At 48.0% G+C, this 19,346-nt stretch overlaps 1 protein-coding gene across 1 annotated transcript in view; it reads right to left on the bottom strand.

Annotated features, from left to right (window-relative positions):
• Nucleotides 1–2,329: 2,329 nt before the first annotated feature.
• Nucleotides 2,330–19,346, bottom strand: part of SLC6A2 (solute carrier family 6 member 2) — a gene marked incomplete at both ends in the record, with an annotated part of 41,190 nt that continues 24,173 nt past the window's right edge. The window contains 10 exons of the mRNA XM_080702501.1: nucleotides 2,330–2,353; nucleotides 2,875–2,946; nucleotides 4,001–4,168; nucleotides 4,608–4,708; nucleotides 5,640–5,739; nucleotides 6,231–6,359; nucleotides 7,383–7,495; nucleotides 9,132–9,256; nucleotides 10,362–10,465; nucleotides 12,145–12,279. Of these exons, the coding sequence (XP_080558627.1) occupies nucleotides 2,330–2,353; nucleotides 2,875–2,946; nucleotides 4,001–4,168; nucleotides 4,608–4,708; nucleotides 5,640–5,739; nucleotides 6,231–6,359; nucleotides 7,383–7,495; nucleotides 9,132–9,256; nucleotides 10,362–10,465; nucleotides 12,145–12,279 (1,071 nt within the window). The remainder of the gene's footprint in view (nucleotides 2,354–2,874; nucleotides 2,947–4,000; nucleotides 4,169–4,607; nucleotides 4,709–5,639; nucleotides 5,740–6,230; nucleotides 6,360–7,382; nucleotides 7,496–9,131; nucleotides 9,257–10,361; nucleotides 10,466–12,144; nucleotides 12,280–19,346) is intronic.

A 19,346-nucleotide genomic window follows, 5' to 3' on the forward strand; every position in this document is an offset into this window, starting at 1 on the left:
TCTGACTTAGTGCACACGGGCCTTTGGCTGTGTTCTCATGGCAGCCCGGTTGACTTGGCCCCTCCTAAGTACTTTCATTCAAGGAGAGGACGGCAGCTAAGCATCCCCACCCCAGAAGTTGCTAGGTGAGAATGGATGGTGTTTTGTGCCCTCTTCCCTTCACCCATGTGTTGTTCTTTGACTCAGAAAGACTCTTCTGCCCCTGCATAGAGTTGTGGATGTTTCCTTGTTCAGGACAGTCCTGAGTGGGCTGGACCTCACTGTGCAGGACACTTTCCAGCACCCTGTGCTGACAGCCAAGGACTGTGCAGGGAGGGCCCAATTGACCCCTGAGGAGCCCAGACCTTGAGCAAGAGCAATGCATATGCTGAGCCTTAGGATTTTTTTTTCCACAAGCGAAATGGGGAGAGAGAAGCCAGCCGTGCCGTTCTCACCCTCACCGGGCAGCTGGGAGGCAATGTAGGTGAAAGTGCTTTATTTATAAAAAGGAGGAGGAGGAGGAGGAGGAGGAGGAAGAGGAGGAGGAAGAGGAGGAGGAGGAGGGGAGGAAGATGAGGAAGAGGAGGAGGAGGAGGAGGAAGAGGAGGAAGAGGAAGAAGAAGAAGAAGGAGGAGGAGGAGGAGGAGGAGGAGGAGGAGGAGGAGGAGGAGGAGGAGGAGGAGAAGCTGCTGCTAATGGACCCAGAGTCACACCTCTTTGCCCCACTCTGCTGGCGTGTGATAGGCCTCACTTTTGGCGAAACCCAAGACTCATGCTGCTTGGGCTGTCTCATGCTTCATGCTGGCCTTTCTACAGGGAAAGATCAAAAGTCACCTGATTTCCTCTCCTTTCTGTTTGAAATAATATAGACCCAGATTTAGCACAAAAAAACCCCTGGGTCTCTCTGCAATAAAACCATCTCCTGTTCCAACAGGCCTCTACACAGCCCCCTCCGTGCAGCGTCCACTCAGCTCGGAGATGTCCTAGTTTTAGCCAAAGCGTCTTCTTAATGCACTTTCCTACGTTTGTGGTGTAAGGGGAGTTCCTGCCTTTCTTTTACAAAAAATTCTACAACATGGGCTCCCTCAGTCAGGCTAAGGATGCACAATTCTAGATTTCCAATGAGGGCATAAGAGACTCAAACCAAAAACAGAAATCCCAATTAGATGCCACTCACTGGCTTAGGAACACAAGAAATCATTTCTCACTGAACTGAAACCATCACCACCATTCACCACCAGAGGGCACCACTTGCATTTGTATCGGGAGTAAACCTCAAAATTCCCTAAAACCACCAGCTGGGAGTGTCTGTCTGGGTTGCCAAGGGCTTTGTCCCACCCTTCCCTCCAAGGTGCCAAGAAAAGTCCATGAAGAAAGACAAAGAGAGTTTTCAAGACTGACTTTCCATCGCTCAAAACCCCTGGTCTGTGCTGAGGTTCCCAGGGGAAGGCTTTGTAGGAGTCTGTGAACAATAAATCATCCTGGCAGTCTGTCAGGCTGCCCCTGGGCATCCCACATGTCCCCGCGAGGACAGCAGAGAATCTCATGGTGGAGACACACATCTGGCTTTACTAGGTCCCTGCACCATTTCCCCAAGAAGGTCCTAGGAACCACAGATGTATTTCTTGTCCTCATGCTTTTCCCAGGGCAAGACCAACACGTGGCCTGGGTGGGTATGGCTTGCTGGTGGCCTCTACCAGCTTATCTGGTGGCGATGCCTTTGCATTCTTCTGGTGGCTCATTTACATTCTTCCCCTGGCATCCATGGCTCTGGGCCACCTGAATACCAGGAGCCAGTGGAATATTCTGGAACAAACACACACATTACTCTCATATTAGCCAGAGGGAAAACTATGAAGGTTTCTGCTTAAGATCCCCCAAAGCATCTATCTGTTGACCTCTTGTTAGGGGCAAATACATCCAAAATTCCAGACAGAGATTCAGACACAAGAGTACGGTGCACCTCCTCCCCGCACACCAAACTCAGCCGGGCTTTTGTCGTTGTTACGTGTCTGATTAAAAGGTCATCCTCCTTCAGATCCGACGAATTGAGGATGTCTCCTGTGGCCCAAAAGATAAGCAAATGTGTAAGCAGAAGTGATTTCCCTTTTCCTCCTCTCCTCCTGTCCTGCGGCACACATCAGTCCTCCATGCTCACAGCCCCCAAGCCAGATGAACAGATGAACAAAAACCAGAGTCACTAAATCCTTTGTAACTGAGAAAGGAGAAGAAGGGGGTGGGAAGAGCATCTTCCAGGAGAGGATCCCAAGACAGCGTCCGGGCTGGGAGTGAGGCAGACGCCTTTGGCCTGGACCTCGGTGCGGTGGGTCCCTCCTCCGTGGGCTCAGAGTCAGATGGCCAGCCAGTGTTGCAGCTGCACAGAAAAACAGAGAGACCTTTATGACAGAGCTGGGCAGGCAAGGACCAGGAGAGACAAGGGCCAGCAAGGAGCACAAAGGAGGCAGAAGCAGCTCCATCCCTCCCCAGACCCCAGAGAAGAGGCGGGGGCTTCCTTGCTTGTCACTGAAGCTGGGAAAGCACAGGGGAGCCCTCCTGGGGGAGGTTGGGGGACATCAGCACCCATTAGCCCCCAGTCCTGTTGTTTTTAAGGGAACAGGTACAGCTTAGTCAAGGACATGTTACTGATGTCCCTGCAGTTCTTCCTTCCAGATAAGAAGCTCTCGGCCTGCTCCAGTGACATTCCTTGGTGACAACTCATAGAAGCAGAAGAGAGTTGTAGGGAGAATTGGCATTCTAAGTCTCTCTTCTTCTCATTCTGACACCACAGGCCACAGGCTACAGCCCATGGACACCCTGGGTTTCTGACTATATGGTCCTGCTTGAGGGGTGTAGAGGGGATCCCCGAGGGCTCTCAGAGGTCCAGGGTGCACCTACCTGGAACTGCCTGATGTCCCTCTGGGCCACCAGGTGGTGCTCGTTCTCCGGTGTGATGCCATAAGCCAGTCTCTGAGGATGAAGAAGCCCAGAGGCCTCAGTGTGGACCAGGGACACCGTCCCAGCAACCAGCTCACATCTGCTGCTTAGCTGCTTGCTGTCTGGATGTGAAGCCCTACATGGATCTATGAAAGACCTCCCCCACCCCTGATGGCGGAGCGGACTTGGAGTCAACAAGTGAATGTTTACCAAGCCACCTGCTGTGGTCAGATACTGGGCAGACCCATGGAATGGATCCAGAGCTGAAGAAACCACCCTCCATCCCAACTATCTCTACTCTGGGAGTAGAGGTGATGGCTCATGGAAGAGGCTGGTAAATGCACACAATCAGCTCAAACTAAGACTGGAATGAGAGCATAGTAGAAAGTATTTGGCCCTGCTGGTGCTGAGGAAGGACCCTGGAGCATAGACACATGCATGGGGAGCGTCTTTGGGGTTCTCGGGGTGTGAGTTGGAACCATGCTGGTCACTGGGTCATGAGAGACAGTTTCTGCTCTCATGAGTGATGGGCGAAAGGCTCAGGTTTCTATTCCTGCGTCCAGGATGAGCTCACTGAGCATGCACCCCTCCCCCGACACAGGACAGAGGCTCACTGACTTTGGGATTTAATAGACAGGATGCACATGGTAAGGTGTGGGGTGGAAGGTGCAAGCAGAGCCCGCCTGGGGCCCTCGTCCCTAAGTTCCTGCAAGGCTCGCCTCTCTATGTGCTCACTTTATCGGTCTCCCCATTAGAATACAAGAGCCATAAGCACAGGAATTTTTGTCTATTGCCTACAGTACTGCCTGGTAGATTCTCAGTAAACACCTGTCCAGTGATTGGATAAAGCGCAACCGGTCTCATGCACTGAACCCCCACTCCATGTGTAAGGCCCTGTGCTAAGCACCTCCTTTTTCCTTTCGTGGTACACAGCATTATCTTCAGGTACAGTGGGGGAAACAGAGGCTCGGAGGATAAGTAACTTGGCCATGGAGGTGGCTCGGTTGGACCCTAGTAGCTATGACCTGTCTCCCTCCAATGGATGCCGCTTCTTACCCTGACTCCCCACGGCTGGCCCAGAGCTTACCTCCCGAAGGGAGCCCCGCATGCTGAGGAACTTGTAGATGACGTAGACCGGTACCAGGACCATGGAGGAGAGGGCGATGCCCCAGCCCACCCAGTTGGCCCAGGGTGGGAAGACATATTCGTCGTAGGTGAGTGGCTTGAAGTTGATGATGCTGACCACCACCACAAACTGGGGTGACAGGGGAGAGGGGAGGGAAGGGATCAGAGAGGAAGAGAGGGGACAAGAGAGATAGGTGAGGAGAAGGCAGATTAGCAGAGAGAAGAGAGGAATGAGAAGCGGTGAGCCAGACAGATCATAGGAAAAAGAGAACATGAGAGGAAAAAGAGAAGTCAAGAAGCAAATGATAACACGGATTGAAGGAGGCAAAGGTACCAGGGGCAAGAAAAGAAGAGGAAGATGGAAAGGTGACTTTGGAATCAGCACAGCAGCCCCCACCCCAGGCAAGGATGGAAGCCCACCATGAGGTCAACACGCTAAGCGCGTAGGGTCCCGTCTGCAAGCCAGGGCCTCTGCCCCTCAGCACCTCCTCCCCTAAGAAGCAAATGTCCTACCCCAACCCCACCCTGGACACAGTCCCTCACCAAGGGGCTGGGCACATGCTACGTACCAGCAGGAAGGCGGGGCTCACAAATTTCCAGCACACTCTCCAGTACAGGCCGGGCTTAAACCCCATCATCTGCTGGATGTCGTTACTGAACCTGTCCACACCTGTGCAAAGAAGCAGGCACCTCACAGCGGCCCCACAGGGCCCTGGGTACCATCCAGGACTTCTCATGAAGTTCTGCCCCCTCCCCAGTAGACAGCAGGGCAGTGGGGCAAGATACCGACCCTCTGGGGCTCAGGAGACCTGGGGACAGGGCCACCGCTGATGCAGAATGAGGAAGAGGACAAACTGGAGGAAGGTGTCACCTTTTATCTGCCACCCAGAGTACTTTATAAGGGGGAAAACAGAGAGGTGAGGGGACTTGCCCCAGGATACAGAGCCAAGTTGCTCACTCCAAAGTCTAGCCCTTTTCTCTTATTCTCTCTCTTTGAAAAATAACAGCTATGTATGCAGTCATTACACAGTATGTAGGTACATATGTGTAGTTCTGGCCACATCTGATAGAAAAGGTGAGCTTCTCCCATTGCAGTCTCTTCCAAAGAAAGAGTAAGAACCAAACCAACGTGGGAGAAAATGACAACGTTTAAAAATAACAGAGAACAAATTAGTTTAAGTATATCCCATGTCATACTTGGGACATATTTATACTAAAAGATATATTTTATATATATATATATATATATATATATATATATGTTATTCATTGTTTACTAACATGAACATTTAACCCAGAATCCTCTTTTTTTCTACTTTGTTGCTAACTCTTAACAATTCAACATTAGAATGAATTCTGTGGCTTTGGGTTGGGCAGCTTCCCACGGTTCCTCTGCAGACACGAACATTGACTGCTTTCAGGGGCCATTGCTGTCCCCTTTTAAAAAGAAGTTTGTCCGAAGAAGAGCTGAGGGTTGGGGAGACTTGCTCCCAGCAAGAGGTCTTCTCAGCTCTGGAGATTTGGTGGCTGCCTGGAAATGGAAAACCATTTTGCATTTCTAGAAGCACTGGGAACCGAGCCTTTTCTATACACTCACATACCATAAAACCAAGAAACTCCAATGGCTTCCATGAGCACCGCGAACAGGATGGAGGTGCCTGCAGCAAAGGTGTCCAGTAGAGTCAGCACATAGATTCCACCCTGGGGCAGGGAGGAAAAAGGCCTGAGGCCGATCTTTGGCGAGAAATGTCCACCAACAGATGCATCTATCAAATCTCTGTCATGTTCATCAAATCTTACCTGTCCCTCTGTGCAACTTGCTCAGATCCCTGTTTGAGAGCCCAGGTGGTGGGGTGGTGGAGCTAGAAATGACTTTACCTATTTGCATTTTAAGCAAGGCCTTTGGAAGCTACTTTAAGGGTAAGTGTTTCAGCCAGTAAAGAGTGACCTGGACTTCAAAGGGGCTTTTGCTGTCCCCAGATCAATAAGCAGCTGGGGGATTGTCTTGAGATCCTCAGCTCTGAGGTGGGAAGCAACAGAGGAAATCCACAGGAGATTGAGGGTGATCCAGCTTTGCCATGGTTCTACCTGGGCTCTGCCAGCCCCACCCACCCCAGCTCCAAGGCTGGGAAAGCCTTCACTATATGGAGACACAGTCCCAAGGGTTCCAGGTAGCCCAGCCCCCTCCTCACCTTGGTTATACAGAACATAGCCAGAAGGAATGTGCTAGTGGTCACGCCAAGTGTGAAGAGTTTCCGGTGTCTCTTCAGGACCTGGAAGTCGTCGGCCAGGCCAGTGATGACGGCCTCCATGCCTCCCATCTGCAGGGAACCAGGCAGGTAGGAGCAGAAGAGTCTCCTTGGACCTCAGTCTCTGCCCCCAGGGACCTCCAGGCACCCTCGCTGCTGCTCAGCCTCTTGTGAGAAGCCAGTGGCTCCTGCCTTCTTCCCTACCCTCTCCTCCCTTTTCTGCCCTGATCTCAGCCAAAGTCAGGAAGCACTTTGATTGGTGAAGAGTTCAGTTAACTCCTGTCTTTTCCTAATCAACAGTGACCTGCCCCCGCTACCTTGCTGGGCCTGAGTGGGTACTGAAAAGCTGATAGAGTCAACAAGTAAAGTGTATTGTCCAGGTGAGACATTTGCATGTAAACAGGGCCTTCTGGAAACATCTACTAGAGAAGAGCTTCTAGTGTGGGGAACTTCAGGCAGCAGCTTTTGGTGATGAGTTTTGGCCCCTTTCTAATTACTAGCAAAGTGGTCTCCTTTCCTCCTGGCAGACATCGATAATACAAATCAGTATTCTCCCTAGGATCCCAGAAGCAGCCTCAGAATCCTTCTCAACACACACTTCTGGCAGAACTGCCAATTAATTCAATGGCAAATGCAGTGAGAAGGAAACTGGTGTGCCAGCCCTCCAAGTCTCCAGGCAGATGTGCTAAAGGGTGGATACAGCCCTATAAAGGTGTCAGAAAACCCAGTCTTGCATCTGAGTGACATAAAAGGATCTAAGAAACTAACAAGGAGTTTCAAAGTATTTCTCTTGGTAGTTGATGATGAAATAAAATGAAGGGTAAGTGCTTGGTTAGACACAAGATACTACCTTGCCTTCTCTGGACTCAGTTTCCCTGTCTGCAAGAGAAGGGGTGTTGGGATGGTTTATCTGAAGTCCCTTCCTAGGTGGTATCTCTTTGAGAGAGAGCACACACCCTCGTTTGCATCTAAATGGGGCCTTTGGAAGCAAGTGCTCATCAGGGGTCTGAGTGGGGGGCTTCAGGCTGAGTACTGTGAGCTTGGGTGGAGGTCAGGCCCCACAGGGAGGGGTGGAGCCTGAACAGGGTCACTCACTGAGCTGTCAAGACCCAGAGCAAGGAGCATGATGAAAAACAGGACAGCCCAGAAGGTAGATCCCGAGAGAGTGGAAATGGCTTCTGGATACAGGATGAACACGAGGCCAGCTCCTGTAAGAAACACCAAGGCCTTGGGTCAACGGCTGGGACTGCTGGTCAGAGCTGAGGAAGGTAGTGGAGCTTTGCAAGGTCCAATTAGCTGGTTCCCAGCCCCAGGACACTTGGTCAGTCATGTGTAGGCAGTGCAGGCTGAGGGTCTAGAGAAAAAGCCTGTACTTCACCTGTGCTATTGGTTTGGGTCTTTAATGTTCCCAAAGGCCCTTGTATAAGGCTTGATCCACAGCTTGGTGTTGCAGGGATGGGGTGGAAACTTTAAAAGGTGAAGCCTAGAAGGAGATCTTTCAGTTATTGGGGACATGGTCTTGAAGGGGATATTGAGACTCTGCCCCCCCTTTCACATCTTAGCTATGAGGTGAATAGTTCACTTCACCACACATTTCCCCTCCATGATATGACAAGCTCCAAAGCAGCAATGTCAACTGACCATGGGCTACCTCCTCCAAACCTCTGAACCAAAACAAACCTTTCCTCTATGTAAGTTTATTCATTCAGGCATTTTGTTACAGTAATGGAACACTGACTAACATAACCTGTGCATCAAGGAGGTTGAGCTCAAACAGCCAGGCAAAGAGCAGTGCCTTGCCTGGATGGCTGTAAGCTACCTGCTACAAATCCCACCTCCTACACACCAGGAGGGATACATTCTTAGTCTCAAAAGCTGTGGTCCTCAGAGTCCATTAGGAGCAGCCCCTCCCTGGTTTTAGCCTTTCCATGATCATAAGAATAAAAGAAGTAGTGAAGAAGGACAAAGGTTTCAGAGTCACAATGATGGGGTTTGAATGCATGTGTCATTTCCCACCAAGCTAGGGACCTTGGACCACATAATTAGCTTAAATCTTAGTGTTTTTTTTATCTTTAAAATGAATCTATTAACACTGGCCTCACAGCCTTGTGAGGAATAAATGGAATTATGTTGATAGTATATAGCTTATTATTATAGGTTGAATGTAGTTTATTGAATATAGTTTGTCCCAGTCAAAATATAAGCCGAGGCTCGGTCCCCAATGTGACCACATTAAGAACTGGTGGAGCTTTAAAGAGGTTATTAACTTTGCAGAGAAATTGGTGCCTTTTTTTTCCCCTTTTCTACAAATCTGATTTCTTGCCCTCTAGGGACTGGGTTGGCTATTGGGAGAGCAGACTTAGAAATCGAGGCTCTCCTAGGTGCTTGGACCCTTCTACACATAGCCCTCTTCCCTTCCCTTTCTCTGTTGTGAGTTGAGAAGCACATGGCCCTCACCAGAAGCTACTATGTTCTGGGGTCTCTAGAACTGTGACCTAATTGAACCTCTTCTATGTATAAATCAACCAGCCTTGGGTATTTTGACATAGCAACAGAATAGCAACAATAGACTAAGACATATGTAAAGTGTTTAGCACATGGGGCTGGAACAGAGTGGACTCTCCCAAATCTTCCTAGCCTGACTCAGAAGAAGGTTCTGCTACGCGCCCAGAGCCCAGGATGCCTAGAATTCCCACTGAGAGCCTCGAGGGGAAGCCCATCATATAGATGGACATAACCAGCCCTCACAGTCCCACAGCCACAGAAGAGCTGTGCAGCCTGGGATGAGGGAGGTTTCTTGGCTCCTCCTCCTATGCACAGGGCCAAAGCAGCCTGCCTACCCACCTTCAGTAGCAACATCCTCAATGTTGACCTTGTGTTCATGGGCCATGTAACCTAGGATGGAGAAGATGGCGAATCCAGAGATGAAGCTGGTGACACAGTTGATGGTACTGGTCAGCAAGGCGTCCCTGGGGAAAGAGGTGCTACTAGTTCAAGTCCACCTGACTCCCAACACCCACCCCACCCATGAGTCAGTGCCCATGTATGGGATCTGTAGCCTGGATCCAGCCTCAAATGCCACCCCTCCTTTCAGTTATCAGATGACACATGGACCCCTGTGCCATCCATCACTGGGACAGAAGCTGCTGGTGCAGGAAGTAGGTGACCAGCTGATGGTAGGACATTTCCATACCAGACCCTGATGTCAAACTCTTTCTGGAGAATTGAGTCACATGCCTCTTTCTGGCATTTAAGAGCTTTACTGAGATGACCTGATCTTCCCTTTGGGATTATTTCCCATAACTCACAAAGGGTACTCTTTTAACAAATGGAACTATTCACCTTGCTTGTCCACAAACAGCCCTCCTCCTGCCTTTGATCATGCTGTTCCTTACCACACATGCCATCCATCCCTCTCAGGTTCACTTCTAACTCCCCTCCAGGCTAATACCAGTAGTCTATCAAGGAGCTAATCACACCATTCCCTAACTTCCCTGAAGCCTGTTCTGCCAGTATCCATTCATCTTACTCTTTCTGTACTGACGGCACCATGATTCTGCCTTAGGCCTTAGATGGAGTGTTGAAGGTAGGACCAAATCTGCTCCTATTTCCGATGTCCTCACTGCTCCAGATCTGCAGGTGCCGGTGGCATTCTGTGCTTACTGGTCCAAGCTAGACCAGGTCTGACTCACTTTTTGCCCTCTAGTATCACTTCTCACCCAGCCCAGCCTCACCAGCCTTGCTATTCCACCCCTGCCTACCTGGGTGTCCCATGGACAGAGACAACACTGCTCTGAAAGCTACATAGTGTTCTGCTGTCCCATATCCATCACCTCCTGGCCTTAGTGACTTCGACTTTTCCACTATATAAGGGTCATCCTGAAGTGGAATGTGTTCACCAGGACCCTGTAAGTCATAACATGATTCTCAGAATGCCCAGGGTGGTCCATGACAAGAGAACTTGACTTTTCCAAGGAAAGTTGGCTTCCAGACCAGATAAAACCCTTTCATTCAACCCCTCAAAGACTGATCCCCAGGATTCAGAGATTTCCAGAGCTCTGAGAAGGAGCTTACCTGTAACAGTTATTGTCAAACTTGTTGTAACTGGCAAATGCAATCAAGACTCCAAATCCAGCCCCCAAGGAAAAAAATATCTGAGTCGCAGCATCAATCCATACCTGAAACCCAGACAAAATCCATCACCTCTGCTTCCTACGGAATCAGGGCATCCAGCTGCGCAGGGAGGACTGGGAAGCCCTGGGGATGCTCTGGGACCAAGAACGTGGTCTGAAGCAGAGACCGGCAGCCATGGCAACTCCCCCTCCCCAGAGACAAGCTAGGTTTTTCCTCATCCTGTGGCCTTGGGCAGTCATGAGTGACCTCATCCTGGGGGAACTCAATAGATCAATTTCATGTCCTTATTTCTAAAGAGAATAAACTAAAAGTTCTAGGGTAGAGTCCTTCTAGAGAAAGAACCATAAATACTAACCATAGAGGGGTTCTGGAGCTCACATCTACAGCAAGAAATAATGATTCTGTCTAGATTTGTACCAGCCCACAGACAGTGGGGACCAATGGGAGCCTTGGGGGGCAGTGGGGATTATTTAACCCACCTTTGGGGCAATGACAGCACTTGGCAGGAGACCTGAAGATCCAAGCTCCTTGCCAACCTCTCTACCCCATGGGTTAGCCATGATCAACTTCACTTCTCTAATATCTTAATTCCTTTGTCTGCATGGCAGACAAGTAGTAATTATTAGTAGAAATAATTCTGCTAATCTGCAACTGAGAGTTGAGCAAGGAGATTTTTGTCATCCATTATCCTAGGTCTCTCCAGCTTTGCAGACGGAGAGCATGACAAGAAAGGCATCCAGTGGGGGAAGATTGATCTGCCCATGAAGACTGAACTAGGGACTTAGTTTCTATACATCTGAATAAGCAGGGATAGCTGAACTGCTGCAGAACAAATAGAAGTCTGGTGTGTTTCACAATTAACAAGGCAGAATCATGCCTGATGCTCTGTTATTCTTCTGACAGTTACTAAGGAAGTGTGTTTTCTCTTGGTTTCTGGTCTATGACATGGAGTGCTGGGATGTTGAACTATGGGAGAGCCCAATGGGATGCATCCCTAATTCCATGTTGCTGCTGCCTGCCATGATCATTGTGGTTTCAAATAAAATGTGAAGAAACCCTTGAGAATTATGGAAGAATGTTGAGGTTTTCTCACTGCAAGAGGAGGTTGGGGATTATATCAGCCATCACCTAAAGATGCTCAGGACCCTGGGTCCCTCCAAGAGGGTCTCTGCTTCCATTCTTACCCCACTGCTCTGGAATCCACTACCAAATTCACCCCATTTCTGAGGCAATTTGAGCCTTGGGCAGGAAAGTGAGCTGGAAGAGGTCCTTGGTGAGGAGAGGTGGCAGATCCAGGTCTCCCCGGAGGAGGAGGCTGCTCCTTATCCTGACATCATAAGAGGGCGGGGGAGAGTGGCAATGCCCTTGACTGGGGACTAGCTGGCAATGCCAGCTGGGGTGGACTGGGAGACCATGGGCAGAAGAGATCAGTGAGGACATCGTATACCCTCATGTGTCATTGCTCCCCTTGCAAATGGTGGATTACGAAGGCCACTAACTGGAGTCACAGAAGCCCAGAACATCAGAGCTAAGCAGCCTCATGGAGACCGACAGGTGCAAATATGCATTCGTCTGATGCAGAAGCTGTCACTCCAATGGGGAAGGATCCTGATCAAGGCTACAGTGCATTTATGGTAGAAATGGGACCAGATTCTTCCATCACCATCAACCCTGAGAACCCGCCCTCCATCCTGGCTTAGCTGAGTGGTCACCAGGTACTGACCGTGGCCTCTTTCAGACGGTAGAAGTCGATGTGCAGGTAGGCGTTGATGCCATTTGAGGCTCCAGGCAGTGTGACACCGTGGACCAGGAGTACAAACAGCACGAAGTAAGGCAGGGTGGCCGTGATCCACACGACCTGGGCAAGAGACAGGCTGGCTGTGAGTACCGCGCTGTGCCCCTGCCTAAGGGAGGGCTGCTGGAGCAGCACAGGGCACTCACCCAGAAAGCCAGTCACGCCACCTCCAGCTTCCCTCACCAATGCACATGCCATGAGCTCCACCTCCAGACCAGGACCTGAGCCAGACCCAGGGACAGACAGTGAGCAGGCACAGGTGCACTCAGAGAGGCTCAGAACCAGGTGAGTCGGTTACTTGGGGAATAGTACTGAAATGGAAGCTAAGATCTCCAAGGGCAAAGGCAAGTAGCACCTGATGCCTCCTCTCTACAAGCTGCCTCTCCTAAGCCCCTCAAGCTGTGCCAGGTAGAACTAAGCACACCAACCTTTTTTCATTCCCTTTCCCTGCCAGTCCTACATCTATCACACCCACCTCATAGGCAGGGTATTTGGAAATCTCAATCTCTTTCATTCCCTCTTGTTGCCTCTCCCCTATCGGCCTCTCTTTCTCCTCTTTTGTGTCTCTTTTATTTAACTTCATTTAAGCATATCCTCCTAAGCCCATTTCCCAAGAAGGTATGCAACTGGGCAGAAAGCAAAATTGTGGACCATTCTCCATCTTAGTGAGAGCATGTTGGAATGAAGACAAAGTATCTTGTTGAGAAACTTAAAAGGGAAGAGATTATCATCAGATTTAAAAAAAAAAAAAACACCCTGCTCCCTTGTCCAGGTTGGAGAAACAGAGAAGAAAGGTGAGAGCCAGGGAGGGTTGTGTGGGCTGCTTTGCCTTTTCTTTGTACCTTCAGATACACATCAGAATACTCTCGGGGAGTTATAGGTACAATGCTGACACTCAGTTCTCAGTCTTGGAGTTTCTGATCTAATTGGTCTGAGGTGAATCCTGAGCTGCAGTATTTTTTCAAAAGCTTTCCAAGTGATGTCAACTTGTAGCCAAGGTTAAAAGTCACTGCTATAGGCACATGTGGCTATGGGCAGCCTTACAGTAAAATGATGGTACCCTAAACAGAATATCAGTTAGGGCCAGGGTGGTAAGACCAAGGAAGACTCAGTTGAAACAAAAAGACACATGACTTAAGAATTGTATGGTTCATCCCCCCAAATGTTCTGTCCCTGGGCAGCCCCTAGGGAGGAAATGGAAGTCGTGGTAAATGATTGAGGATTAAGTTCTTTGCCAGTCCAGAAATATATGGGCTCAATACAAAAATTGAGACATAAAAAGTCATGTTTTTTATACCTATGTTTAAAGACTGGGACTTGTTCTCCTTGTTTACTTGGTTGTCTTTCTTACTGGACTGTGACCCCTTAGAAGCAAAATCTTATGTATTTCAAACTTCTCCCTAGCATCTGGCACAGTGCTCCTTAAAAACTATTGGATAAATAATTGGATGGTCATATAGATGAGTGGTTGTAATATTAGATGGATGGGTGGGTGGGTGGATGGATGGATGGATGGATGTGTGAATGGATAGATGACTGGATGGGTAGATGGATGGAATTATGGTTGAATGGCTGGATGTAGAATTGGGTAGGTGGTTAAAAGGATGGATGGTTAATTTGGTAGATGGTTGAGTGGATGGATGGACAGATGGATGAGTGCGTGTGTGGTCAGTAAGAAGTCTAGTGAACTTACTAAGTTACTCAAAGAATGAATGAAGGCATAAGCCAGTGATTGGATGAGCAAACAAGTCAATAGTGAGTAGACACATCAGTGGTGTTAACATCTAGGCTCAGAAGGATCCCCTGTTGCATGGTATCCAGTTGTTCCTCATCACTCACAGCCACCTTCTATGAAGGTGTTCATGGATGCAGGCTTTTGGCTCTGTTTTTTTTCACAGGGCAGGAAAAAGGAGGAAAAATAGAAAATAACAACTGAGGAGAGAAACATCCTGGAAGGCAACGCCATCACATCTGGGTGGCCTCACTTGGGGATATTGGATTTAGTCTTCAAAACTGGAACAAATGAGTCTGGGTAGCAGGCACAGGAAAACTTTCACATATCCTTGTGGTGGGTCCTAGCTGCTTTGATCTCCTATAATAACTCATGTCAATTGCTGAAGCCCAGCTGTAGTGCCCATCCCAGCAGGCCAGATGAGACCACACAACTCCCATCCCCACAGAAAGGTCTGTTTTCTGACTCCAGAGAATCTCCCTTGGGGCCTGGAGGTGGCCCTGCCTTGGCAACAAGCGAGGCTCTAACATAAATTTAATTTCCCTAGGGAACACATCAGGACATGACCAGCTGACTACAGCAACAGGCAAGCATGAAGAAAGGGAGCTCGTCCTACCCCTGCACATACAGAGCCAAACCCTCAGAGTCCTGTTGAAGGTTCTCAGAATTGACAGCAGGTGTGAGCTCAGCTTCCCAAAACCTTGCTTTGAGAGGGATCCAGGTCTTCCTCATCACTCCTGGATCCTTGAGCACCAGCTTACTCATAATTATGTGTGCTCTGTGTGCACTGCACAAAGAGAAGGGACATTTGGATTCTGTCATCTCCATCCCAGGCCTCTCTGCTCTCAGACTTTTAACTTGCAATGTATCTGTGGCCAAGAGAGTCAGACTCGGCCCAACTTCACAAACATTTGATAAAGAATTCACTGAGCAGTACAGTGGTCTTGGCAGGTGTCCTCAGACCCCAGGGAGGTCACTTTTTCTATCATCTCAAACTCAAATTCTTGCCCAAATGATACTTCTATGGATAATGTATGAGGCTGCATGGTACCAAATTCAAACCAATGGCTGGTTACCAAACAGATATGGAAGCTCTCTAATAAAAATGAGCTACCCAGGGGGTCATGAGGTGCCTGCTGCTGAAGTTATAAAAGCCTTATTATAAATCCAGGCATTAGGCAAAGGACTGCCAAGAGTAAGGTGAATTCAACATTAGCATCACCCAGGAGCTTGTCAGGAATGCAATGTCTCACCCCTACTAAATCAGAATCTGTCAAGTAGGGATCAGAAATTTGAGTTTAACAATCCTTCCAAGTGGTCCTCGTGCACACTGGAGATGGATAAACACTGCTTGACCTACTGTAAGGTCCACTCTAACAGAGATTAGAAATGTCCACACTATATCACTGTGAAGCTGCATTAATTTACTTAGACTTTGTGGTCCTCTGAACTGGGTTTCAGGAATGCTTTTACTACTGATAAAAGCAATTTCAAAAACGATTTCTGGAGTATGCACTGATATTACTAGGAAAACTGAACTGTACATATTTCTGATTATGTACGGCTCATTCGCAGCAAATAATGCTGCTCATTATAACTGGATCCAGTCAAGTCACCAAGGCAAGCCATGACCAGCCTGTATTGACAGAGTAGTGAGAAGACTTGGCTAGGATTATGACCTGTACATGAAGTAAAAAAAAAAAAATCTACTCTTCCCATTAAATATTCTAGCATTCAAGCTTCCTTTGACTTGGTCTTGGCTTTCTTTTCTCACAATCCCACTGCCTCTGCCAGAATTTGAGAGGTGTTTTATCTACCCCACCCCCAATGGCCCAAAGGCTGGCAGTGAAGTGGGCAAAAAGTGGTGGTTGATCCTGGTCAGCTCTGTTGTCTTTATTCCTCTCCAAACCAGAGGGAGCCTGAGATTTTAGTCCACTATGTAAACAGAATAGGTGGGGACTCAGGCGATGGGGGAGGCAGCCGGACTCCAGGATGGCAAGTTATGGCTACAGACCTTACCCTTTACCCTGAGATGCCCACAGGCCAACTCGGTTGTCCCTGTGTGTGTGTGGTCTGGGCAACCTCTTTCCCTGGTTCAGACTGTACTCAGCCCCACCCCACCATCCCAGGGGCCATGGAGTCAGCATCTTCCCAAGCATGGGCTTCACTTGCCAAGATGGAAAGTGTGAACATTTGCAATTCATTTCAGGAAGGCTCTGTGGCTGTGGAAGCCTGCTAAGAAAAGCTCGGGGTCCTGTCATAGATGCAGTCCAGGGATAAATAGGCGACAACATTCTTGGATTTTTGCATGGGCCACTTTATAAAAGCAATTAAAGACAAGGCACAGGACTTAATGCAAACTATGGGCTGTGGCTTCAGTTGATTGCACGCAAGGGGCACTCACATTCTTCACACTTAGTGTTTCCACATGGATGACTTCCTTGGTGTAATACCCTTCTGGCCCTCACTACACTCACACTTACCTCTGAAGGTGTGTTTGGCAAAAGAAACTGAGCATGCTCAGCCCTGCTCCTCCTGGTCTCTCCCTGGCATCAGTCTGCCTGCAGGCACCTTATGCTCTACTCTGGCCAAGTACTGAACTAAATGACGCAGGTAGCCATGGGCTGCAATATCAGAAGCCTATGGTGGCCTCACACTCAGGCCATGGAGCATACATTCTCTGCAGTTCACAGGGGCAGGCTATGGCTCCCCTCCAGGACTCTGCAGAGATATAAAGATATAGAGAGGACCCTAAAACTCAGGCTGGCCTGGGCTTCTGACTTCTATGGCTTTGCTCACTCAGTTCCTTCCACTGAGAATCTCTCCTCTCCTCCTCATCTCTACTTACACCTGTCCTTACAGATCCAGCACTAACGCCACCTTCTCAGTCTTCTCAGACCCTATCAGTTCAACTTTCTTTCTCCACTAAAGTAGCATCTCATGTTTTTTGACCATGAAAGTAAGGAAGAGTTTCTATCTCAAGTTAAACTAGACACAAACATATAGGCTACTGTAGCTGAAGCTAAATCCAACAACACAGTGTTTACTGTACTATATGTTCTCTTATTACCTTACCTATTTTATGTTTAAAAATTGTGGTTACCCACTAAGTTGATTTAATGACAGCTGAAAGAACCCAGTTTGTATTTCTACTAAAGTACAACGTAAGCTGGGCGTGGTGGTGCACGCTTGTAATCCCTGCACTTGGAAGGCTAAGACAGGAGGATCGCACAGGTTCAAAGCCAGCCTTAGTTACTTACTCAGTACTTTCAGCAACTCAGTGAGACCCTGTTTCCAAATAAAATATAAAATAGGTCTTGGAGTATAGTCAGGAGGTATAAAACCCCTGGGTTCCACCCCCAGTACCACCAAAAATAAAAGTAAATAATAAATAAATAAAGTACAACTTAACCATCTAATGTGAAAATACTTACAAGGTGTAATTCAGTTTAAAATAAAAAGCAAGATCTATAAAGCATGGTGACCCATCACCTGTCTGTAATACATACAAACTCTAAGAGACTAAATAAAGCATCTATCTTACTCATTCTTGCATTACTAGTACTAGTAATGACTCTAGTCCATAAATTATTAATAAAATGAACTGATTTGAGAAGACTTAATGAAGTTCCCCAAATTTATTTATCCATCCATCCTTTAATTCTTCAACAAATACTTACTGAAGATCTACTGTCAGGTGTTGGGATGGCCATGGTCTTAGATTGGTTTCACTCTACTCCAGAACCCCTCCCAACCCTGGTCTGCATTTTGTTTGAATCTTTCTTTAGGGAAGACACTGTATCCCCAAAGTGCTGCTAGGAAATCCATCTCCAGTTCTTGTCAGATTTTTTTTTTTTTTTGGTACTGGGGTTCCTGGAAGCCCTTCTACCTCTGGGCTACATTCCCAGACCTATTTTTATATTTTTTTTATTTGGAAACAGGGTCTCTTAAGCCAGCATGGCTGGCTTTGAACCAGCGCGATCCTCCTGTCTCTGCCTCCCAAGCACGGGGATTACAAGTGTGCGCCACCACGCCTGGCTCTTGTCAGATTTCATCCCTACTGGCTGTTGGTCTCATGCCCCATCTTTGCTTTCAAAGGCATGACAAAGAATTCTAGAGTACCAGAGAGAACCTCAATGTATTCCCCTCTTCAGAAACCCTGTTACCTAATGAAGATTCTCCCAAATTCATACCTACTTGATGATGATCGACTTGCCTTGTGACCTTCCTAAGAACTCACACCTGTGTGTGATCTCCTCCCACCTGAACTCTGAGTTTTACCACAAGACTTGTTCTGATCATTTGGACAATAGCAGTCACAATGCAAGAAGAGACTGGAAGAGCTATTGCATATTGAGGCTTGTCTGTTTGGAACTTGTTCTGGGAACATGGTCACCATACTGTGAGATGCCCAAGCAATGCAGAGAAGTTATATGGAAACATTACAAAGTGTTCTGACTGACAACTCCAGCTTAGCTCCCAGCCAGTACTAAACACCAGTAATGTGTATACAAATCTAGGATGCTCCAGACCAGTCAAGACCACAGCCTCACGTGGACCAGAATAACTAGTTACCTGATCTCAATGAACTCCCAGAATAGTGAGAAATAATAAAATGATTGTTAAAGTCACCAAATTTCAGGATGGTTTGTTGCATAGTAATAGCTAACCAAAACACTGGAAAAAGTATTTCCCATCTACATTTTCTTTAATACAGTCAAGTTCTAGACTCCATAGGGCCCAATTGGGGTTGCTGTTCCTATGATGTTCCTCACACTAAGAATCAACACAGACCATTCCATGCATACAGTCCACTACCAGGGGTTGGCTATAGGAGAACGTGTCACACAATACTGGAATGCCATGTCTGCAATGGCCCTCAATGGCCACCTATCCCTGTGTTCTTCTCTCCAAAGCACCTAGACCTTGGGGGGCACTCAGCACTGCATTATAGGAAACACAAAATCACAGCACAAATCTAGATCTATCTTCTAAAGAATTTTCTTTCACTCAAAATTCCAAGGGGTGGGGAGTTTGTTGATATTACAGTAAAGCAAATGGTAATATTCCCTAGTAGAACGCAACATTTGCATGGAGTGTTAGGTCAGAAATCAAGACGTAGCAAAGGTGTGTCGACAGTTACTTTAGGCATTGCCCCAGGGCCCTGGCTGGAGTGCTGGATCTCTGCTCTTAGGGGAGCTTTGGCAGGAAAACCTGAGGAGTCCCCATCTACTTGCACCCATTCACTCTCCTGTTGGTGAGATGTAGGCTCAGGGAAGAGAGGGATGCGTCTATGTCAGTGCAGAGCTGGAGGCGAATGAGGCTTGGCATTCCAACACCCACCTTGAGTTCTCACCAACCACATGGTTTCAGCTAGAAAGAATTTTTTTTCCCCCAA

Source organism: Muscardinus avellanarius (assembly GCF_963383645.1).
Source record: "Muscardinus avellanarius genome assembly, chromosome: 10".
NCBI classification, from domain to species: Eukaryota; Metazoa; Chordata; class Mammalia; order Rodentia; family Gliridae; genus Muscardinus; species Muscardinus avellanarius.